At 40.2% G+C, this 25,607-nt stretch overlaps 1 protein-coding gene across 1 annotated transcript; it reads left to right on the top strand.

The window, feature by feature from the left end:
• The first annotated feature begins 7,748 nt into the window (after nucleotides 1–7,748).
• syt19 (synaptotagmin XIX) lies at nucleotides 7,749–18,788 on the top strand. Its single transcript, XM_039807709.1, has 9 exons — nucleotides 7,749–7,863; nucleotides 9,485–9,719; nucleotides 9,829–9,902; nucleotides 12,189–12,311; nucleotides 14,062–14,247; nucleotides 14,475–14,624; nucleotides 14,778–14,897; nucleotides 15,835–15,946; nucleotides 17,458–18,788. The coding sequence occupies exons 2-9, from the start codon at nucleotides 9,518–9,520 to the stop codon at nucleotides 17,763–17,765; spliced, it is 1,275 nt and encodes a 424-aa protein (XP_039663643.1). The 5' UTR covers nucleotides 7,749–7,863; nucleotides 9,485–9,517; the 3' UTR covers nucleotides 17,766–18,788.
• Nucleotides 18,789–25,607: the final 6,819 nt, after the last annotated feature.

A 25,607-nucleotide genomic window follows, 5' to 3' on the forward strand; every position in this document is an offset into this window, starting at 1 on the left:
ACTTTCAGATGGTGCTATTTTAAGATAGATTTCTCCTTTCTTTGTAACGTGTAGGCCAACTCCTTTTTGTTATTTGAGTAGTTTATCTTTCACTGCGCATCTACCACTGAAACACTGCCTGCTTCCTTTCAGCATTTTAGCCCTAATTCAAATCCAGAAACTACATAATCAACTCCAGTCATTCGGAAAAGTCTAGATCTGTAAAAGCATTGTGGGTGTTCCTGACTGCCCATTTAGATGGGAGAGATGGGACAGATTCAGACTACTCGTATAGTATATTCAGTAGTATCCCAAAAGTGTGATGATATAATACAGAGAGAACATAAGATAATAGAAAAGAACCAAAATAGTCTCTGGATTGAATCTCCAGGTATTTTAGCATTTGTATCATCAAGGGTATTATAAGATGCTGCATCTACTGAAAGACAATATCATACATTCTATCTCAATCGTTGCATTAGTAAGGCATCACTGCATTAAAACTGTAATGTGGCCTGACATACTTACACACTCAGTATCCAGTATATTAGGTACACCTAGCTGAAACTTATGCAGTCTAATACAACAGTCCTGCAATAAATCCTACGTTCATGAGTTTTATAATGTTAGTTTTTGTTTTAGAGAGGTGTTGATTTAACTGTATGATCATTTTGTAAGATGCGGTTTGTGGTGCCGTTTAACTCTATTATATTATACTGACAGGTGTTTCTGTTATTTAGCCTACCCTCGTTGATATAAACGGTTTGTAGGACAATCTAAATGGAGAATTCAAGCAATTTCTCTGTAAGTTGGACATGCTGCCACCAGAGGGCACTATTTGTATTCATTATAACAGACTGTATAGTGACGTGTCAATCTGACTGGAATTGCCCAAAATGTGTATCTCTAGATTGTGTAGTAGCAGGGGGTAGTTTTGTTATCAATGTTATACATTATATACAGGTGCAATTGCATTATTAAAATTAAACAAAAACAATATTTTTCAAACTAACAACACACCATGGTAATTATCACAAGATTTTGCAGATTCAAGAAGCTCTAATGCAATATTGGTTACATCTTCCTTCTCAGCATACTGATTGTGGCTCCATCTCATAAAACCCCTGTACAGTAGGTTGATTTTTTTTTCTGCCCCTACCAGGCATTCCTGCCTCTGTTGAAGCAAGCTGCGTCTAGAGGAGGAGCAGGCGGTGCACGGAGCATGGGCTTCCAGAGGGCAGCAGTCATTAATATGACCTCTCTGCTGGGCTCTGTGGAGCTCAACTAGGGGGAACGGGCCAACGACTTCAAATGGTACCCCTACAGGGTATCTAAGGTATTGTTACCATTGGATAAGTATATTTGCTTGAAACCTTTTTAATAAAAAAGTACAAGACTGTTAAGGCATGTAAGGCAGGGTTCCTGCTGGTCCTTAAAAAGTCTTAAAATGCCTTAAATAAAATTTTGTAGCGTGGCTGGGTTAGCTCAGTTGGTAGAGCAGGTGCACATGTATAAATGTTTACTCCTCAACACAGCAACCGTGGGTTTGACTCTGACCCGCAGCCCTTTGCTGCATGTCATTCCCCCTCTCTCCCCCCTTTCATGTCTTCATCTGTCCTGTGGAAATAAAGGCCCGAAAAATGCCCCCAAAAATAATTTCAAAAAAAAAAATTTAATTTTGTAAAATTAAGGTCATGAATTATATTAAATTTTTTTTGTAAATGATATTAAAGTTTGCTTTACGTATGAAATTAGCTGACAGTGTTTTTAAGATGATAGGGTAAATTTTTGCCAATTGTCACACCAGATAGCCTGCCATAAATCCTCTAATGTGTCTTTAGTTACCTCACCTTCGAAGCCATTTGTAGTCTATTAGTGATGATGCCTTGCGGCATTTTCAGGAGTTTTATGTTTATTTATTTATGTCAGGGACAACGTACACTCATAATACATAAAAGTAAAAATGTGCCAGAATTAGCCTGGAGGCTATTTTACATCCGCTGTCCCTGGACTGGTGCTAAGAGGTCACCCTAAAATGAGATTAAACGATTAAGCTATCAATAATACATACAGATTTGGCCCTATACAATAAAAGTTGATTATACTAATGCTAAAAGAAAATAACATAAAAACAAGAACAGTTGGCTGAGATCAACACAAATACACACACAGGTGAACCAGGGCAAACAATATGGCAATGATGATGGTGTATGGATTTCTTATCAAGAACCTTAAGAGTTTGTTTGAATAGGGAGTGTAGTGGTTTGAGAGAAGTTTTGCTTGCTTGTGACCAGGTTGTCAAGCAATAAGTCATATGCGAAAAGATCATCGAGTGCACGTACATCATCACAGCCTTTGTTGACCTGCAGCTTCGGACATATCTTAAAGGGGTGATAGAATGATTATATAGGGTATTTCACACTGTTCCTTATGGTCTCCTAATGGGGTATGTAACATTGGTTGGGCTGAAAATGGCCTGGTTGATATTTTATTGGCCCTTATGCATCCCTGTGTTTTGGCCCTATTTGTAACAAGAGCTTTTCTTCCAAATATGGTATGGTCATGAATATTTAGATGAGCTGCGCGCTGATTGGTTGAGCGACTTGCCATACGCACACATTAGAGACGCGCGCTGATTGGTTGAGCGAATCCCCAATACACATACATTAGAGAAGCGACAGAATCTCATATTCCAGACACTGCAATGTTTCATTACCAAATTCACTTCTGAGACTTTTTTAAGCGAGAAATCAACTATATAAAGCTGAAATATGGGCCGTTTTACAAAAATTGATGGCTAATTGCAAATTTGGTAAGACGTGTCGGACTTTAGGAGCTCCACACAGTCTGCGAAAGCGGCAGCCTGCTGGGCTCCATACCCAGGGCAAAGTCACCCTTTGTGGATACTGCTCTCACGGGGCTCGGCGCCAGCTGCCGGCATAACTATAATATATTTACGGTTTGAATTTCGATCGCCACTTATATAACATCATTCCCCAATGTCTTATAAAGCTAACCGTTGTGTCCGATTTGATTTTAAGGCATTTTTATGAACACGGCGTCTTTGTAGGGCGGGCGGCTGCTTGCTATATGTCCCATTCATTACAATGGGGAAATACCGCGCTAGCTAGCTACACTGTCGCCATAACTAAATTATATTTACAGTTTGAATTTTGTCACGACACTTATATAACATCATTCCCCAATGTCTTATAAAGCTAACCGTTGTGTCCGATTTGATTTTAAGGCATTTTTATGAACGCGAGGCGTCTTTGTAGGACGAGCAGCTGCTTGCTATATGTCCCATTCATTACAATGGGGAAATACCGCAGCTAGCTAGCTACACTGTCGCCATAACAAAATTATATTTACAGTTTGAATTTCGTCACGCCACTTATATAACATCATTCCCCAATGTCTTATAAAGCTAACCGTTGTGTCCGATTTGATTTTAAGGCATTTTTATGAACGCCGCGTCTTTGTAGGACGGGCAGCTGCTTGCTATATGTCCCATTCATTACAATGGGGAAATACCGCAGCTAGCTAGCTACACTGTCGCCATAACTAAATTATATTTACAGTTTGAATTTCGTCACGCCACTTATATAACATCATTCCCCAATGTCTTATGTTGAAGTTGGTGTGAAAAATTAGGGATTGTTGAAGTTAAAAAGTTTAAACACAATGTACTTGCTAGATCTAATCAAATAACTACACTAATTAACTTTGGTCTGGCTCACACCGTCTGTAGCTTCTAAAGAATTGATTAGGTCATGGCTGTTATTTAGCATAATGTAGGAGACTCATTGTCCCCACAGGAAAGGTAACTTTTGTCTCCCTTAGGGGAGCCATCCACAGACGTGATTAGAACAAAGGAAATGTAAACTTGAACCGAATCGGCACTACCATGTGAAACGACCTTTGTCTGTGACCTGGAGTAAACCTAAATTCAGGTGTGTCTTTATCCTGAGGGACAGGATAAATGGGGGCTCCTGCACGATCTCAGGACTTCAATCTGTGACCCGCAAGGGAAGCAAGTTGAGGTCCGCTGTTTACAGTGTATTGTTTGTCATGTGGCATGGCTGCTAACTTGTGTCCCGACAGGGGAAGCATGTTTGCAGTCTGATGCTGGTAGTGTTTTATGTTTTATGTTTAATTGTGTTTTGACTGTCGTTTTCACCGTGTTGTTTTATTAAACCTCTTGCTTAATCTTTCAATTCGAACCTAGCCTCTCCTTCGTCCTCAGAAATCTAAGAACACGTCTTTTAGAGAATTCTAACACTTATAAAGCTAACCGTTGTGTCCGATTTGATTTTAAGGCATTTTTATGAACGCGAGGCGTCTTTGTAGGACGGGCAGCTGCTAGCGATATGTCCCATTCATTACAATGGGGAAATACCGCAGCTAGCTAGCTACACTGTCGCCATAACTAAATTATATTTACAGTTTGAATTTCGTCACGCCACTTATACAACATCATTCCCCAATGTCTTATAAAGCTAACCGTTGTGTCCGATTTGATTTTAAGGCATTTTTATGAACGCGAGGCGTCTTTGTAGGACGAGCAGCTGCTAGCGATATGTCCCATTCATTACAATGGGGAAATATCGCAGCTTGCTCACTTTCGCATAACTAAAGTATATTTACAGTTTGAATTTCGTCACGGCATGAATATTACAGGTTCCTCAAGGTCTTACAAAGCTTAGCTAACACTTGTCCGATTTCGGATTTCAATTGAATGTATTTTTGTGAATGTCAGAGTTAGGAGGAGGCTAGCTAGCTCTCATTGATGGACTCCATCTCACCGCGGCTCTATCAATGAGACTCGCGGACAAGAGGCGTTTATTTCCCCGATTGTTTGTTTAAATAACTCAACACACATACCCATTATAAGATTAACTGGAACCTGCGGGCTGCGGGCGTAACAAGCTCGCTGACACTGCGGTTAGGGCGGCGATGTAGCAACCCAGGCAGCACCAACACCGGCACTAAACTCCGACACACAGTCGGAGAAAATTTGCAATTAGGCATCCATTTTCGTAAAGCGGCCCATATTTGAGCTTTATATGGTTGATTTCTCGCATAAAAAAGTTTCAGAAGTGAATTTTGTAATGGAATAGCAGAGATCTGCGTGACCTAGCTAGATTCAGAAAACTACCTGATCTCAGGTCAGTTGTGTAGCCTATTGTATGTAAATGTTGGGGCGTGACCGTTCTCTTAATACACCCATGGCTGTGACAAAGGTTCCGGTTTTTGGGAGGTTGACGTCAACTTCTAGCTTTGTTGAGATTCGCCCGTTTTCAGCGGCAGTTTCAAAAAATTAGATTTTCATAGTAAAGGGGTGTCATTGGGATTTTGAGCTTCTATGTATGTCCTATTTACTCACCGAACTGTCGTTATTCAACTATGACAGGGTAAAATCGGTTTTGCATTCTATCACCCCTTTAAAATTGCCAGGTTGAACTATTACAAACCTTCTTAATGTGCGATTTAAAAGATATGTTACGTTAGAGCAGCTAGTGACGGTGATGCATGTGTTTTACCGTGTTTTATATAGCCGTGGGTGCTACAACTGATGTGATCCAAACATTTCCAGAGAGTTGTGTAAAAAAAAAACTTGTTTAACCCGATGAATCACTTTATATACATATGTTGGAGAGTGTGTTCCACTTTGGTTCCTGATTTATTTTCATGGATACAAATGTTTCAAAAGTAGTTTTTGATTCAACTCTGTGATGTGGAGTAATATTTCAAGTGATGAGCCTGGTGAGCTGTCATGCTGATTTGAGAACATTCTACATGTCTAGTTGACCAATCAGATTGCCTGGTTGGATCTACTCTAGGATGCCCAAGGACTATAAGGACATTATTAGGCTATTAAGTTTTTTAATATGTTATTAATGTCACCGCAAATTCTCTTTCCTATCAAGTAATTTCTTTCAACATTTTTGGGTCTTAAACTATATTCGTGGTGGTCTTAAAAAGATCTTAAAAAACATTAAATTTGAGGTCTGAGATAAGAGCCTGCTCCGTCCAACTCTGTCACAGTCTCTTTGCTTGTGGACTGGCATCTACTGTAGGTAGTAATGCACTGACTATTGAGTTTAACGTACCCAGTATTCATACAACCCCACTTCAAATAATCCAAACTATTCCTTTAAATAGCTGTGATCAAAGCATACCAAGCTCTGAGAAAATTGTAATATCTTTCAAGGATCAAGGAAACTTTATTATCCCTGAGGGGCAATTTGATTTACAGCCAGTAGTACCACACAACAGACAAGCAATGTAAGAAAAAACAAAAACCCAGGGAGACAGTCCAAGACAAATAAAGCATAACATAAACATCAAGTCAATAAATACTGTAGATTGACATAAAACTACGTTACTTTTCATACCCTCGAGCCTTTTTTTATTTATATTGGTGTGGAAAAAAATGTTATAGAGTATGCATTTGACTAAAATGTATCTTATGTCACATGGTGAAAATGGTCTTTTATCTTCAAGAGTTGTCACACATTTTATATTTAGATTGCAATTTAGTGTCCTTAGTGATGTTTATAGGAATAATTGTATTGACATTTCTAAGAAGTGTGTCTGAATTTCATTTTTTGTGTTTATCTGTGACTTTCTAAGCTCCACTGAGTGCAGAGGAAAGCATTTCTTCCATCTTGTCTGTGATTGGTGAAAAGGATCATGGATCATTTTTTTATTTTACAGGAGAATTGTTGCCTTGGTGACCCTGAATCAGTTTATGATCAACTTCAAAGATAAAAATAGTATTGACTTAGAGTGCACAGTATCTTAATCCAGCTTTAATCTTTACCATTAATTAGAAATCATGCGTACATCACCAAAATCAAAGTTCATTAAATATAGGAGAGCAAAAGTTCAATTTCTTTTAAGGAGATTACATTAAAGTGTTCATAAGTACTGTAGATGGTATGCTGTGTGCTGTAGCTTGTATTTTTAGTCTCAAGTTGTTTGAGAAATAGTTATATAGTGTTACCTAGGGTGTTTGGGTTATTTGACTTAAAATTATGTTTTTATTGTTGAAGTACCATTTTAAGGTAAATTATCTAATTTCCCATTGTGTGCAGTTCTGCAAAAATAATAGGGGACAAGTTTGGTAATGGTAAGGTACATGTCTTTTTAAGTTAGGATCCTGTCTTGGTGGCAATTTAGCTGTCACAATTGTAGGCGAGTTAAGTGTGTGTTGTCATTGTCAGTTTACAGCACCTAGCTACAGCTGGTTTGGGTACAGTTGGATGACAAAGCAGAGCTGAAGTTGAAAGTGCAACTTAGAAAATGAACATATGGAATGTATCAAACCTCCAAACAGCTACTACAACAACGACCTGAACTTATTGGCTATAATTATTACTTAAAAGTGCAATAGATATGTTGACAGTGGTATATATAGTAGATAAACATGACTGCTTAGGCAGGATTCAGTGCAAAACAGTTTCTTGTGCTACACGGCAGCAGGGGCATGGCTTGATCGTTGAAGTTCTGTGACCTAAACATTTGGTAAGCAGGCCTGTAGAGGGATCTTCAAGGACAAGAGCTGAAGATCAGGTCATGTAAAATAAAATGCCTTTTACATCTAATCAAACCAGTTTGCCCAGAATGGTGTGCAGAAAGTCATGTGCTGGGTGTCTGTGGGGAGAGAGAGAGAGAGAGAGAGAGAGAGAGAGAAAGAGAGGGGTGTGCCTAGAGTGGCAAAAACAGGAGGAACAGTTGTATGATAAGATTCAGCTTTGAATTTCTCTTGCTGACGAGTTATTTTGTTTCTGTGAACTCTGAAGAGTTCTGCATGGATTATAGCACAGGAAAATACTTGCTGAAGAAAAGGATGAGCTGAGTTTTCATTACTTATTACAGGTAATGTGTTTGTGCCCTCCATGTGATTGTGTATTAGTTCAAGTGGAAAGCAGCAACAGAAGGGTTGTATTTTATCTTTACCATTCACCAGTCTGAGGTCACCAAGGGTCTGAGTTCATTTGTGCAACATTGTACAATAGCCGAATTGTTGAAGAGTGCTATGTCAACTTTCTTTGTTTAAATCCAACTTGCAACTTTTTTCCTTGCACTGTTGATTTGGTTTTGCATGCAGTGTGAGCAGGACAAGTGCTATTTGACTAAACCATATCTGACAGGAGATAAGCATGTCTTTTTGACCATGACACACCAGTTCCCTTTACTTCAGTGATTAATCTGACTATTAAAGTGTGTTCCAGAAGTTAGCAGGCATACGGACAATTTGACCTCTGCAAATCGCATACAGTTCATGTGTGTGCTAACTGTGCTCTTTGTTTGGATACAGGTATGTAATATTGTAAGACCAACAATCAAAAAAATCTTTTGTCACAAACCTTTTAAAAACAACTTAAAAAGGTTTGGAACTGAAAATGCTCTGGGATTTTTGCCAAAGCTCTAAATCAACATTTATACAAGTGGATCTACTTACTGGCTTGTCTCAAAACAAGGTCAATCCAGGGCTCCATCTTGTGCAGTTTGGCCTGCAGGCCTACAAACACAGGTTTTACTGATAACATTAAAGATGACTTCCAGTGTTCCAGTAAGCTAGGACAGCTTGAAGTGAGGCATGAACAGCACCAGGACCCTCAAACTTAAATGGCTACATTTAATTTCGTGATCATTCACTGTATTATTTACACCTGCTTTTGCTACTGTGAGATGTTAAAATTATTTACTAATGTTACATTAGTATTTAAGACTTTGGCTGTGATATTGATACACTTTGACTTTTTGCCAGTGTGCCATGCTGTTTTTTCTTTCTGTCTATCTGTATTACCACTCCCATCTCCTGGAAACTGAGAAAGGTTTCAACTCCTATTAGGGCTCCAATTAACTATTATTTTTATGGTCAGTTAATTAATCCATTTACTTTTTTTAATTAATAAATAATTACTTTTACTTAAGTAAAGGGTCTAAATACTTCCACCACTGCTGTTGTGATATTGGTGCTGCCCTAAGGCTGGGTCTATTATGTCAAGTCAAGTCATCTTTATTTATACAGCACATTTAAAACAGCAAGTGGACCCAAAGTGCTTTACAACCAGGGCAGATGGGGTGAAGTATACCTTGATACATAGATACAACAGAAGACTACATAAATAAAAAAGTACATAAAAAACTTGCACAACAACTTGCATGGTAAAACCAACGTCAAAAAAGAACAAAGTTAGAAGAGTGAATTAAATCAGCAATAGCTAAAAGCAGTATAGGGAATAAAAGGACCGACCAGGAGGTGGCTTGACAGAAGCCAGGCAGCCTCAGACATCGCTAAAAGCAAGGGGGATAAAATGGGTCTTTGAATTAGATTTGAAGTTTGACGGGAGGCTGGGAGCAGACGGAGAAAGCACAATCCCCCTTTGGTTTTGCAACGTGAGTGAGGGAAGAGGAGGAGCTTTTATGTGACTTCAAAGTTCTATAATCTACAGTATCGTCCCATTACCAGGCTTGTCTTCTTGTGTTGCAGAGGTATGTAAAGGCCACATGGAATTTGAGAGTAATGGTTCCACTGATGGACTATCCGGCCCCGGTGGGGCTGCTGTCGGCTGCTGGAGACCTGAGTATGCCGTTCTCCAACACGGTCAAGTACTGCATCCTGGGAATCTCAGTCACTCTTCTTCTGCTGGCTCTGGGCATCTTGGCATGGCAGGCCTTCAGATGTTGCACACAGACACAGACCACATACACCCGGAAAGACACTGGTGAGTAGATTAGATTACAATACCAAACAGTACAGCACATATTGCTGATGCTGGGTGTCTACAGGGAAAGTTAATAACCTAATGCAAACGTGTCTGGTTTGTATTGCAGTGAACAGTGAGCTGCTGTACTCAGAAGAAAAGTCACGAACAGCAGGAAATTTCTCAGGAGCCCCAAGTACTAGGGTAAGAGGAAATGGATTTGAGAGGTGCGGATAAAACAAACGGTTACACTTTACTTGAAGTTTTCTACATAAGAGTAACATGACACTGTCATGAATGTGTCATAAAACTTTATAAACAAGTCATAAACGTTTATGACATAACGCTTCTTTTAGTAAGTGTCATTCGGTTTTGTATGAGAAGTTATGGTTATGGTTATGGTTATGGTTATGGTTAGGGATAGGGTTAGAGTTAGGGTTAGGGTTCGTGTTTCATGACTGTGTCATGACAATGTCATGTGTTCATGACAGTGTCATGTCACTCTTATGTAGAAAACTTCAAGTAAAGTGTTACTAAACAAACAATTTAATTTAAACTTATTTTCTTATGACCTTACATTATACATAGTGTATATGTGGCCACACTATTGTATCAGGTGGCCTAGAGTTGAAAGCAGCACCCATGCTGTACAATTTTAACAATGACCAGATTTCTTAAGAAATCTATAGATGTCTGAGGTTCTAGGGCTCTGTGTGGCTAAAGCTGCCTACACATGATAGGCGGCAAAAGCGTTCTGCACCGGCCATTCCATTGATTTTCTATGGAGAGGGCGGTGGCGCCCAACTATGCGCTGCGTTACCCCTGCTGTTGCGCACCGCTCGTATTTGCCGTTCCAATTATTTCAACTTCGACCTAGTTGCAACCAATGAGATAACAGCCTGTCGTTACCTAGCAACGGGGAAATAGCTTCCTTGCCACCCTTGATGACAAATACCTGAGCTGCACTTTGCTCTCTATGCTTTGCTCTGCGCCCAACCTAGCGGTGCGCAAATTGCTTATAATGTGTAAGAGGCTTAAAGCTATAGTGCGTAGTTAAAGAATTATGGACAATTTGCAAAAAATAAAACTATTAAGTATGGTAGAGAAGATACCTAACCCTATGGGAGAGTATTTAGAGAAATGCAGGACATTTTCAAGTTTAAGAATCAAGTTTAGCAGCCCTATTATTATAGCTGCGAGATGAATCCAGTTGGGTGAGGTATCTGTGTTGATCTACTACATGTGAGCTGTGTTTGACAACCTTACCATCACCTTACTCCTGTTAGTAATGGTCCTGCTGAGTGTAAAAATCACTTGTAGTTTGTACTGTTAGGACAGGGTAAATGTTGCTCGATGGTGTTTTAAGCCTCCAACGTCAACCTCAAGGCAGCGCTGCGACCGCCGACTTCAAGGCAGCGCTGCGACCGTCGACTTCAAGGCACCTAACCTTAACCCTAACCCCCAACCATTGCCTTATCCTTGTGCCTTCCAAGCAGTGCTGCCTGGAAGACGACGTTGGGGGTTTAAAACACCAAACACCAAACACCTTAAATGTTGGACTTAGGGGCAAAATAGAGTTGGATGAAAACTGGACTGCACTGCCATCAGTCAATAGGTTTCCATTAAAGTCAATGTGTGTATTTCCACCGACTGCAGAACGGCTGCGTCCCAGCTCCGGCGGCCCGCAGCCCTCCGGAGCAGATACGCAGAGCTTCTATTTTTGCCGGACAGCTCCGCAGCAATTCAGCACAATTCAGATTGTGTTCAGGAAGTCGAGCACAGAAGCAAAATAAAACATCCGGTTAATTTTCAAAATAAAATACATCGTGCTCATGGCAGATCATTTTTCTACACCTTGAAAACACAGCACAGAGTTGTTTACCCTCTACTCCTCTGGATGGAAACAAATTGTTGTTGGTTTTGTGGTTCTATTCTACCTGAATTCGCAAGATCTCGTGGGTCATGGCCGCAGCCGTTCGCAACAAATCCGGACCTGGTGGGTATTGACGGACGGCAGAGCATGGAGCCGTTCCGCGGTGCAGCCGTTCCACAGCTGTTCTGCAACCGGTGGAAATGAGGAGTGAGGGCTACATTCTGGGTAGAGAAAATAATAGGAGAACTTTTCAACATAACACAATATAATCTACAGCCTTATAAAACACCATGAACACCTCTTCGATGCAGTGTAAATACCATTTTGACATTATAAGTTCCTCAAATGTTTTATTTATATATACTTTTTAAATGTTATGTCTATTTGTAAAAGATTACATTATATTGTTAGGTATTCCTGTTATTTTGCTCAGACCCTGTAGTCTGTGGAGATGCTCCAAATAGACAACATTGTCTATGTACATAAAGATTAAGATGAACTTGTTTAAACAAAGGTGAGTTGGGACTTGTCCCAAGTCAAATAAAAGGTGGAGGTGCTGTAGTTGTAATTAAAAACACTACTAATAGAAATGGTGTTCATTTCTGCATGCTTCCCAGGTGGAGGAAGTCAGCACAGAGGTCCGCAGGCTGAGTCGCTGTCTGTCTCAAGCCTCGTTTCCCTCCTCAGGATTCAGCCAGGCAGACAGAGATATGGGAGAGCAGGCCAACATTAAAAATGTGGTACGTTACTCTTTAATCTGTCAACAATTGTCTTTCTGTTTATTCTTTTCATTTAGCTTATGAACTCCTTATCTTCAAAAGCACTCAAGGCTCCCTTACAACTACATTTTACTCAGTAAATATCGGCTTTAAAAATGTGGGCAACCTATATCCGACTCTTTGTTTTGTAAGGGAGGCATATGTACTTTTTGGAGTATGCTGTAGCCTACTGCAAGATTTCCATCGAGCTAAACTCTAACATTAGCATGCTTGCAATGACAATACTAAGATGCTGATGTTCAGCAGGTAATAATTACCATGTTCACCATCTCAGTTTGTAGCATGCTAACATTTACTAATTAGCACCAAACTTAAAGTAAACCTGAGGCTGATGGAAATGTCATTAGCTTTGTATGAGTAGTAAGTATTAGTCATAAACTAAACTGTTAGACAGATTACAATTTTGGCCAGATGATGGCGATGGACAAGAGAAAACGTAAGGGGATTAGCAAAGTCTTTCTTGTAGGGACATTAAATATTGGTAGCAAACTTCACGGCAATCTGTCCAATTGTTGTCAAGATATTTTACTTAAACCAAAAATTTCAACGTCATGGTGGCAATAGAACAGTCAGGGAATAGATGCCATACAATGGCCCTTTTTCCATAAATTTATTTTCATGCCCATTTTGAAGTATCGTATTAAAAACTGTAATGAAACAGAAAAATGCTCACTTGAGGTGGTTTTTGAAAGTATTATTTCAGCAACTTATGTCTACCAGAGAGGACACGCTAGCTATTAGTAAGCTAATGTTAGATATGTGTTAGCAAGCTAAGGCACTTGCAAACATAATACTGCATAGCTTTCTGATTTATCCACAGTACTCCCAGACTTCCAGCTGATGCCTCACGTCTTATTGCCTGTATCCACTTTTGTCCTAAAGGCTCAGTTTGTTGGGTTCGGCAGCTTATTGAAACTTATTTAAGGGGTCTTTACGCTGTTGGCAGTGCATCCCACCACACAGCAGCCTTTATGCATTTTTTTGTGGTTTGTTAGCAGAAGGAAATAAAAAGGAAGCACCTTAAAGCAAAACAAAGTCAAATGAGTGATGGCCCCTCCTGGGCTCAAAGAGCCAGAGAGAGAGAGAGAGAGAGAGACAGAGAAAGCAGTGATAATTGAGTGAGCTAGAGAGTGAATTATTAATGGGATCATTAGTGAGACCAAAGCCGGGAATGAGAGAAATAAACCCATTTTTCTGATTGGTTCACGGCGGTGACTTTCTAAAGCACAAATAAACACACCCACACCTCCGTGGGAAGGCGCTGCATTGTCGGATTTTGTGTGAATGCAGAGCTTTATGCTGTTGCTGACCTGCTGTATGTGTATGTCAGTTAGACACACTGACCGACAGCACACAGTGGAGGTCTCCACTGGGTGCCGTCGGTATCGGACGTCGATGGGTGTAACAAAGTGGTCGTATTGGGAATGAGAACAGGCTGCGCATCCTGCCACTGTTATTGGCTTGGGGTTACACACCCACGTGGGGCCCAAAGGATCTTTGTTGGCGCACACAGATACAGACACCGTCAAACACTTCTGCTGGATCATAAGTGATGATTGAGAGGGATAAGTTTTATATGATTCTATATATTTGATTTCTTAGGAAAATCCCACATATTATACCTTTTAAAGAAAACAGAGTGCATTTCATATTTTCAAGCAATATCAGCAGCGGTCTTTGGTGTCTTTCCTAACACACCCTCTTTTACCAGGTCAACGGGTCTTTACGGTTTTCCATCTACTATGACCAGCTGCAGTCCCAGCTGGTGGTAACCGTCCTGCAGGTGGAGGGGCTTCTGGAGCACAGCCAGATGCGTAGCCTCCAGCCATTTGTTAATCTAAGACTCATGTGGGCAGGTTCAGAGGTAGTGGAATTGGATGACTGCACGGATGAGAAGGTAATTTTGTCTTCATTAGTTAATAGTTACCACATACAAAACCATTGTATGTGGTAACACAAACTACTGCATCTTCTTACAAGCAAAATATACACCTTTTCTTTTCTCCTTTTATGCTTTGCAGGCCCACTTTGTAAATATATGTCTTCAGATTATTATTTAAAGCCTTGGAGCTGTACCTCTGTACTTTATAAAGGTGTTATGGATTATTGCTGTGTCCATCTTAGGGCGAAGGGACTGCATCTGTCCTGTGGACAGTGCTGCAGGAGTGGCGGACTCGCATTGTAAAGGGCAGCTGTAACCCTTTATATGGAGACCAGTTCAGCTGTATTCTGCAAGAGGATAAGGAGCTTCATCACATCAACCTCAGGATGGAGGTCCTGCAGCACACAAACCCATCTCTCAGTATCTCTCAAATCATAGGACATTATTTTGTCAGTTGAATAAATAAGACCTAAGCAGAGAGAAAGGAATGTTGTGTGATTCTGGAAGTAAACTGTCTGTCTGGTATCTGTCTGTGTGCATTTCAGGTGAGGGACTTTGATAAATTCTCCAGACACACAGTGTTAGGAGAGGTGAGGGTAGCTCTAGGGCAGCTCAACATCTCCTACCCTCTGCAGCTACAAGAAGATCTGAAGATACCCCAGAAGGTACAGTATACATCATGTATTCAAACAGGAATGCTTTTCCTCATCTTACAGTTGAGGTGAATTAAAGAATGCCATTCTTACACATCCCCTTTCTGGGTAATGTAGACTATAGTATGTTATTATAATTATTATTTTATTATGATTATAAAACAGGAAGAAAAACAAAATAATAAACTATTATGCCCTCAATCAATTTAAGTTTATTAAATTAAATGTAAGCTTATATCAGTTTAGAACCAGGATGTATGTAGAATTTACTTTATTATCACCATAACTACAAAACTCAATAACTCAACAAACAGAACAGGATTTAATATTGAATGGTTGAAATGAAAAAAATTACACATGTGAGACTGTATATTCCTTGGCTTATTGTAAATAGCCATAATGTTTTTACTTTTACAACCATATTTTTATATACTATAGACCAGAGATCTTCAACAGGGGGTCCGGGACCCCTAGGGGGTCCTCAGAGTCACTGCAGGGGGGTCACCAAACTATTGTTGTTTATAAGTTTCCAATAAAATTACAATGTGTTAACATGAATCCAAAATATTATTAGTAAATATACAGTATATCAGCCTATATGTGAAAAAATCCATTGATCATAAGCGCACTGGCCTATAGGTAAGGTAGTCACTAAGATAACCATCCACAGATATTAACATTAAAACATGATTTAGAAAATCATGTCAACAATTATTATTTTAATAGCTTAGTATTCTAAGCCAAAATGTATTTATCCTACATGTTATTGTAGACCCAGTTTAATGTGCAACTTAATTTTTATACAATGTAATAAAAAATTAAAAAACGATGTAGTAGGGGTTCCCTGCTCCATCTCTCTTTCAGGTAAGGGGTCCTTGGCTTAAAAAACGTTGAAGACCCCTGCTATAGACACATTATGTGCTCAAGTGTCTTCCCACTTTCTGGACAGGATCTTGTCGGAGAGGTGCTTCTGTCTTTGAAGATTCTTCCCACTTCTCAGAGGCTTGAGGTTGGACTGCTAAAGGTCAAAACTGGCCCCACTGAAATATGCTCAGATGCAGGTAGATAACAAAGTTATTATTATTAAAATAAAGCCATAAACATGCACCTGTCCTATATGTACAGTACAGGCCAAAAGTTTGGACACACCTTCTCATTCAATGCGTTTTCTTTATTTTCATGACTATTTACATTGTAGATTCTCACTGAAGGCATCAAAACTATGAATTAACAATTTTTTTGCTCTGATTACTGCTTTGCACACTCTTGGCATTCTCTTGATGAGCTTCAAGAGATAGTCACCTGAAATGGTTTTCCAACAGTCTTGAAGGAGTTCCCAGAGATGCTTAGCATTTGTTGGCCCTTTTGCCTTCACTCTGCGGTCCAGCTCACCCCAAACCATCTCGATTGGGTTCAGGTCCGGTGACTGTGGAGGCCAGGTCATCTGGCGCAGCACTCCATCACTCTCCTTCTTGGTCAAATAGCCCTTACACAGCCTGGAGGTGTGTTTGGGGTCATTGTCCTGTTGAAAAATAAATGATGGTCCAACTAAACGCAAACCGGATGGGATGGCATGTCGCTGCAGGATGCTGTGGTAGCCATGCTGGTTCAGTATGCCTTCAATTTTGAATAAATCCCCAACAGTGGTACCAGCAAAGCACCCCCACACCATCACACCTCCTCCTCCATGCTTCACGGTGGGAACCAGGCATGTAGAATCCATCCATTCACCTTTTCTGCGCTGCACAAAGACACAGCGGTTGGAACCAAAGATCTCAAATTTGGACTCATCAGACCAAAGCACAGATTTCCACTGGTCCATCCTAACAATGTCCATTCCTTGTGTTTCTTGGCCCAAACAAATCTGCTGTTAACTTGCGATTTCTGAGGCTGGTGACTCGGATGAACTTATCCTCAGCAGCAGAGGTGACTCTTGGTCTTCCTTCTCTGGGGCGGTCCTCATGTGAGCCAGTTTCGTTGTAGCGCTTGATGGTTTTTGCCACTGCACTTGGGGACACATTCAAAGTTTTTGCAATTTTCCGGACTGACTGACCTTCAGTTGTTACAGTAATGATGGCCACTCGTTTCTCTTCACTTAGCTGATTGGTTCTTGCCATAATATGAATTCTAACAGTTGTCCAATAGGACTGTCGGCTGTGTATCAACCTGACTTCTGCACAACACAACTGATGGTCCCAACCCCATTAATAAGGGAAACAATTCCACTAATTAACCCTGACAAGTGAAGTAAAAACCACTTCAGGTCACTACCTCATGAAGCTCATTGAGAGAACACCAAGGGATTGCAGTGCTATCAAAAAAGCAAAGGGTGGCTACTTTGAGGAATCTAAAATATAAGACATGTTTTCACTTATTTCACACTTTTTTGTTAAGGACATAATTCCATATGTGTTCATTCATAGTTCTGATGCCTTCAGTGAGAATCTACAATGTAAATAGTCATGAAAATAAAGAAAACACATTGAATGGGAAAGTGTTTCCAAACTTTTGGCCTGTACTGTATAGTATAACATACAGTTTCTAATTGCCTTCTCTGTGTTGTACCTGTTAGTCCTGTATGCCAGGATCAGTGTGCAGTGCAACCAGAGCAAGTTGAGGTACCAAAAAACCTCTGCAGTGGCCCGCTGCCTGGTGACTGTCTTCAATGAAGTCCTCATGTTCTCCCTGCCAGAATTTCCTCTAGAGCAGTGTAAAATATTGGTTTATGTGTATGAGACTCACACAACTAAGAAATCAACCAAACATCTGATTGGACAGTTGACTGTCGGGAAGGAGAAGAGTTCAGAAGACAATCACTGGAACTTAATGATGCGCTCAATCCGCCAGCCAATAGCAAAGTGGCATGGCCTACTGATGTGACTAACATCTCATGAATGCTCTCCTGCACTTCCTGGATGCCAAGCTGTGGATCAGGCTGTAGAGGAATTTGCATCTGCTTAGCTGCAGACCCAAACATGGACTTATCTCTCTCCTGACACCTCAGTAGCAAAGAATACCTTTTTGTTTCAGTCAGGACAGTGAAGTGACTGCCCAACTGAAACCTAGGTTACTCAGTCTACTTGTTCACTGACATGTCATTTTTGTTTATCTCTTTTTAGCTTTAACTCTCATCACATTGACAAAGCTCTAAAGTACTTACATTTGCACTCATTATTTATGATGAAAATTAATTTAGTTTTGCACCCACTACATGTTTTGTTGCTGGTGTTGCTGTTATATTTATCTTTAAGATGTGCTGTTCTTTTGCTTTATGTTGCAACTCTAAATGTTCGGTAAATTGAGCAATGCACTGTAAGTAAGAGTGTTAAATAATGACTTTTATTTAAGTCCAAACATTATAAATTATCTTGGAAAAATAAATAAAATTCAACAGAAAATTGTACCAAGGATAAGTAGCCTAACTGTGGTAAAAGCAAAATACAACATTCATGCATTTAGTGGGATTACATTTTTTTTTAAGTAGCAACGCCCTCTTTTTCAGGAATGCCCTGCTCACACAGTTAGATTAACATCTCATTTTATGTATTTATTTAGGTTTGGTCTGAAAGGTGTTTTTGCGTTTAGAGACTATCTCACTGGGTGCACCCATAGTCTGTATACAATAGGGTGCGCCACAGTGACAGTGCTTTCCTGCATTTGTTTTATTACTGGCCTCTGCTGCCATCTGTTGGTTTAACAGTTTATTTTGTTTGTGAAAGCAGAAAACCTACGTACTGTACTTTTGAACTTGCCTTCACAAACTGGGATTGTCCATCAGGCCCATCAGGCCCCCCCATCGACTGGTCCTATTATACATCCATGCCTTCAACCTCTATGGCCCTACACTAACTGTTGCCTCATCCTGTCTTTGCTTTTTGGGATTTTTATCAAATCAAGTGTGTGTGTGTGTGCGGGTGCATGCATATTATTTGCAAATAAATAAATATGATCGGGTAGCTGGCTGTGTCTTATTTTGACAGTGCCGCGGCAGCGTGGGGAGAGCAGCGGTCAGCGGGAAAAATGCAGACACATGAACACATGAAAACACATGAAAACATGAACATTGGTCCAGACCTTGGTTCGGACTTTCAGATGTGAAAGTACCCCTAAATCGATGGCTTTTCAATTCCGTGATTGCTCTGGTGCTGCCGTAAGATCCACCAGATCTCCCTCATTTTCGGCCAAATGTCCCTCACCTTCCGCTTTCTGTGTGTTGTCATTCTAAACTCGATTTATGAGGACTATGGTTAACGTCTCCTCAGATCTCTGCAGGGTAAATCCAGACAGCTAGCTAGACTATCTTTCGAATCTGAGTATTCTGTTAAACGACTAAAACAACTTTTGAGCACATGTTCCACCAAAACAAGTTCCTTCCTGAGGCTATTTTGCAGAGGCACTTTTATTGTATTTGGCGCGGAGCGCCACCCATGATGATTGTGATTGGTTTACAGAAATGCCAATTAATCAGAACACGTTTTTCTCCACTTGCCGAATGCTACAGTGGCCACTGCACTGCAACTTACAAAAACGTGTTTTCTTAATATGTTGTGGTCTATTTGCATGTGTTTTCTTAATTGTGTTGTGGTCTATTTGCATGTGTTTTCTTAATGTGTTGTGTTGTAGTCAATTTGGAAGTGTTTTCTTATATGTGTTGTGTTGTGGGCTATTTGCATGTGTTTTCTTAATGTGTTGTGTTTTGGTCTATTTACATGTGCAGCGCTGTGGAGGAAGGTCTGGCAGGTGACCTTGATTCGGATAGCGGCATAATACATCCATGGAAAACCTTAGCTAACCTTAGCTAAGTCCAAGCAAATATGTCCTTTTGTTGCCTGTGTGGGCCCACTGCAGGCAAAAAAGGGCCCCGACTGGGCAGCCCACTGTGGGCCCCGTTACCATCCTGAAATGCGGGGCATGTGTGGGCCACCCATGTGGAGCCCAGTGGTACAGCAGTGTGGGCTGTGCCCCATAAAGACACAGATATTAACACATTTGCCTCAGATGGTAAGTGTAAAGAGAAAGTAGGCTGTAAACATTGCAAACAGAAATTCAAAACGTAGCCTACTCACCAAAATGAAACCCCATAATTGCTCTGCATTAAGTGCTACTGATTTTTTGAGATAGGCTAAGGTAAAAGCTGCTGTTCTCAAAGCGTACGAGTTGGTCCCTGATGCTTATCGTCAGAAATTCAGGAGCTAGGAAAAAGGTGATAAGCTGACTAATGTGGAATTTGCTATCCATTTGCTGGGCCATTTAAGCTGCTTGTGTTCTGCTGCTGATGTTGATTGTTTTGGGGATCACTATGACTTAGGAGTGTTGACGCAGAGAAGGGGACTCAAGTTTGAGAATCGGACTGGAGTTGCACTTAAAGGGTAATTCCTTTTTTTTCAACCTTGACCCTATTTTCCTATGTTGACGATGGGAACAACAATCTTCCCAACTGGTCCAGTTTTAAGTGAGAACGCTGTGACCTGCAGCCGCGGACCGGGCTGCCATGTAATCCTATAGGGCAAATTTGCAGGGTCAATTACGTCTACTAAAATGCTGTTTCTGCCACAGACATGCTCAGATTATTATTCTAAGTGTGTGACAACATTATGGAAAGGATCCCTACAGAGATATGCCTTAACCTCTTTAAAACCTTTTTCTTTAACCAGAAACAGCTCTGAGATACCAAGCGCTAAAAAAAAACTATATTTTTCAGCGTGTATAGAGCCAACATATTTTCCTTCGTAAATCAGTAAACTATGTGTCTATTTCTGTGATTGTTGGAAAAGTGGTAATGGCTTTTCATAGTTTCATTTTGTTTCTGTCGACTTTGAATGAAGTGTATTTTACAATGCTAAAATTACTGTTTATTTACATGGAGTCTGGTGGATCTAGTGAACGCAATTTCACGGATGTTTTAATGTTTAAAAAAAGGATCTTACTCTTTAACAGAAAGTCGACATCCTTGGAAATCCTTTTCATAATGTTGCATACAACGTTCAATAACTTACATTGTAGGTTGTTTAGCTGACTGCCGACAGAAGCGCTCTTGCTTTATACTGGACCAATGTCAAAGATTGTCAGTCACGTAGACACAAAAACATAGGAAAATAGGGTCCAGTTTGAAAAAATCTAAGTTACCCTTTAGGTCACACACAATGACTGGAGACTTGACTTAAGACTCGTCCTCAAAAGACTTCAGACTCAACCTAGACTCAAAATGTGGGACTCATGAACTATCTTTACTTTTAGGGAACGTCTTATGAGGTGAATGTTATTCCCCTCCCTGCATAACCTTTAACCTACCTAAGTAACACTTAACATATTTGCTGCCACAATTGAGAAAGGAAACATAGTTTGACCACACCAGCAGCTGCTGTGTCATTCATTATAATCATGGCTTTTAAAACTTCATGCAACAAGGCCCAAACAAAAGAAGCGCTGAATGTAAAATATGTGGACTCAGAGACTTGTGAGCATCTCTGTGTTAGGAGCAATTTAAAATGACTGTTTCTCAGCATGTAGCAACATTTGTGAGTGAACAGAAAGGCAGCTTTATTTTTTTTTAATTTATTTATATAGCACATTTCAGCAAAGCAACCACAGTTTTTTTCAATTGCTTAAGCACAATTTTGAAAACAGGGACAGTCTTTTTCAAAACACTACACACAATTAGCACAATCACACACCCAATTAGCAGAACACCTCAGACCCTTTGCAAAATGAAACACTCTTGCAAAAACTATACACTAGTTTATAAAAAAACATATTTTGTTACCATATGAAACACACACGTTTCATTTGACTTAATTATGTTTGAACCAGATACACACTGCTGTTGCTAACCTAAAACACTTTTAGCAATTCTACTTCTCAGTGATTAGAGTACTGTAAATGAAGTACACAGAGAAAGTGCAAATTTACAATAAGTTCACACTACACAAGACCAGTGCTGCAGACTGAGGAAAATATAATTTATTTCTCTCCATATACCCAAATCAGTCAACATGTCAACATGGAGAATCACAAGTTTTCATGCTACTACAGTAGTGTGCATAACACTGTTAGCTCAGCAAACAACAGACAAAAATAAAATACGGTATCCAGTACAGGTTACAATCACGACAACAAACAACAACAAACAAAAAAATTATCTGAAAAAGTACAGAAAATACTAGACATTATCTCTTCGTCTAGGTGGATCTTCACCCTCAGTCTTCTTCTTGTGACTCCTTCCATTTTGGTTGAAGGCAGGTGAACTTACCTGCTGCATTTTAGATAGTGCTTTAACCTGATTGGTGTGTCTACAATTATTTTTTTCTGAATGCTTAAGCGCTAATCGTGATTCTTGTAGCACAATTTCTAAAACTATTAATACGTATAGCAAAACCACTCACTGAGTTTGCAAAACTAAAAGCACAAACACTGCTTTGCACTCAATTTGCAATTTTGTAACACACACTTTGCAAAACTGTAGGCACAATTCACTGCACAGCACTCTTTTTGCAGAACTTTAAACAACTCACTGCTTACACTCAATTACCAAATTTCCAACACACTCCTAGCAAAATTATACACATGTATGGCTATCATTAACACTATTTTGCCAACTGTCTTGCACACTTTCACATGTGAAAACTGTTTCAGATAATTAGTTCACTTTGCAATCAACATAAGCACTATAAATAAGCCACAGGTAAGCTGTCTGTGTGGAGTACAATGGAAGGAGCAGTAAGAGTGAGAAGAGTGAGAATCAGAGGAGGCAGAGGAGGCCGAGGGAGAGGACGTGGAGGTGAAGAAGTTGGAGGAAGAGGACGTGGAGTTGAAGAAGCGAGAGGGTTAGAGGAAGTTAGAGGAAGAGGACAAGGAGGAGCAAGAAGAGGACGAGGAGGGGAAAGAGGGAGGGTAAGAAGAGTAAGAAATAGAATAACTGATGACATCAGAGCTACAATAGTGGACCATGTCATCAACCATGGGATGACCCTGAGGGAAGCTGGCCAACGGGTTCAGCCTAATTTGAGCCGCTACAAGCATCATTAGGACATTTCGAAATGAGAATCGGTAAGTACTTTGTAGCACTGCCATACTCTAATGAGAAACACAACAGTACCATACATGCAAAAATACTGAAATTGTTACTTTACAGAATTGCTAGATGTCCAGATGTTGGGGGCAGAGGAAGAATGTTCACTCCAGAGCAAGAGACCCATATAGTGAACATGGTGATTGCCAATAATGCAATAAGACTGCGCGAAATACAGCAGCGCATAATTGATAATGACAGCATCTTCAAAATATACACAGTGTAAGCATTTCTGCACTAAGTGCGTGTAATTTGGCGCCGCACAGAATAAGAATGAAGCAAATTTACAGAGTTCCTTTCGAGAGAAACACAAAACGTGTAAAGCAACTGCGATATGACTATGTGCAGGTAAGCTATAGTGTCATTGGTTCTGAATTTGGAAGTGCATACTGTAGTGCTGTGCATGGGCCTGATGTGTTGCATTTGTTTTGTCTTGTCCAGAGAGTGATGGAACTGGAAGCAGATGCCATGGGACTAGGGTTGGGTAACGAAACTCGGTGCCAATAGGGAACCGGTGCCGACGTAAACGGTAGTAACGAGACCGAATAAGAACGAAAGTTTCGGTGCCTCATTTCGGTGCTCGACTTTACACTACACCTGACAGCATGTAACGTTAGCCTACCTTTAGCTAGCAGCTGGATTAATCACGGTTAAAATGCTGACAGCTAACGTTAAACAGTGTAAAGTGTGACTGTATTTCACTGTGGAGGACTTCAACAGCGGGATGTAACAGTCTGCTCTGCAGCGCAGCAGCAGCTGCCGTTAATCGCAATTCATAGATATACAGTATGTTTAGAGGTATTTTGAATATGAAACAGACGCCGTGACGGTGCGTTCACTTGCAGCTGCCGTTGTCAGAATTAAACAACACAGACGGTGCGTTCACTTGCAGCTGCCATTGTCGGAATTAAACAACACAGACGGTGCATTCACTTAAAACAGGTAGCCTCGTGGTGCATTCACAGTAATTGTAAAATACCCTTTTCCCATCTGGGGTTCAACAGCAATTTACTGGTGAAATAAGTTATTGTTATAGTTATTACATTATTATTAAATCTTTAATTTTGACCATGGCCTTAGCAATAAACAAGTCACTGACTGTTGTTTACTACCCTTATTTTTTTTTCTTCTTCTTTTTTTTTTTACTTTATTGAAAAGTACCGGTTCAGGCACCGTTTAGGCACCGGCACCGTTTTAAAAGTATCGATTTAGCACCGGAACCGAAAAAAAACCAAACGATACCCAACCCTACATGGGACATGAGCTACTTTTTGTAGATGAGGCCGGTTTTAACCTCAGTAAAACCAGGAGACGTGGCAGGAACATTATTGGACACCGTGCCATCATCAATGTCCCAGGATGACGTGGTGGTAACATAACCATGTGTGCAGCTATAAGCCTAAATGGTGTTGTTCACCATCATGCAACCATAGGCCCATACAACACTGCACACATTATTGCATTCCTGGACACCTTACATGACATGCTCACTGTTCAGAGACCAGAGCATACCCGATATGTCATCATATGGGACAATGTTAGTTTCCATAGGGCTGCTTTGGTCCGCAACTGGTTTACAGACCATCCATTCTTCATGGCACTCAACCTCCCTCCATACTCTCCATTCTTAAATCCCATCGAGGAGTTCTTCTCTGCCTGGCGCTGGAAAGTGTACGACCGTCATCCTCATCAACAGGTAGCCCTTTTACAGGCAATGGAGGAGGCATGTGGAGATATTGACCAGGCATCATGTCAGGCCTGGATACGGCATTCAAGGAGATATTTTCCCCGGTGCCTTGGACTGGAGGATATCGCATGCGATGTGGACGAAATTTTGTGGCCGGACCCAGAAAGACGACATGATGTAGGCTGATTGTCTTTAACTTTTTTTTTTTTTGTGAAATTACTATTTTGTGTTCTGACTTTGTCTTGGTTTTGATGAGTGTGAATAAACACCAATACTTGAAGTTTGGATCCTTGTATGTTTACATGACACTATGACAAAAGTATGACCTCAAATTGACATCTGTACACAGAGAAAGCAAAAGCCTGATGTGTTTTGTATTCATTCCATCAGTGTGTAGTTGGCACATTGTGTGCTTAGTAGATGATGGCTTGTGTTTACTGTTTGATACGAAAACACAATTTTTACGAAGGTGTGAAGAGTTAATCTAGCTGTGTTCGCTTTTGCAAGAGAACTACAATGTTTTGATAATTGGGTGAAAGGTTTTCTTATTTGTGTGTAGAGTTTTGCAAAAATAGCCAATAGTTACAAAAAATGTGCTTAAGCAATCAGAAAAAACTGTAAGCAATCATGTGTTTGCGTACCTGGTGGCTGTGTTTAACCAAATGGTTCATGGGTGTGTTCATTTGAATGCCTTTGCTTTGAAACTGCAAGGAAATGATATCATGATAAATTTCTGTGTCAAATGCATACAAGTGTGTTTAGTGTTTTGCAAATCACTGTGTGTGATGTTTTGCAAAAAGTGTGAACCTGACAATGTGCTTACAGTTGTGCAAATCTAGGCCAGTGTCTTGCTCCTTGAGTGTAAGGTTTTGCTAATTGTGGGAAAGTTTTAATTTTAGTTGTAAAAAACTGTAAAGTGGAATTTAAAGAGTTAGCAGATGATGCAGCAGATCTGTTATAAATTGTT

This window comes from Perca fluviatilis, chromosome 8, assembly GCF_010015445.1.
Source record: "Perca fluviatilis chromosome 8, GENO_Pfluv_1.0, whole genome shotgun sequence".
Classification (NCBI taxonomy): domain Eukaryota; kingdom Metazoa; phylum Chordata; class Actinopteri; order Perciformes; family Percidae; genus Perca; species Perca fluviatilis.

Bases quoted from the DNA above. Each gene is read 5' to 3' on its own strand.
- syt19 (XM_039807709.1), top strand. From the start codon at position 9,518: ATGGTTCCACTGATGGACTATCCGGCCCCGGTGGGGCTGCTGTCGGCT. The intron at 9,903-12,188 runs GTAAGAGGAAAT...CATGCTTCCCAG, and splicing joins CAGGAGCCCCAAGTACTAGG to GTGGAGGAAGTCAGCACAGA. The intron at 12,312-14,061 runs GTACGTTACTCT...CTCTTTTACCAG, and splicing joins AGGCCAACATTAAAAATGTG to GTCAACGGGTCTTTACGGTT.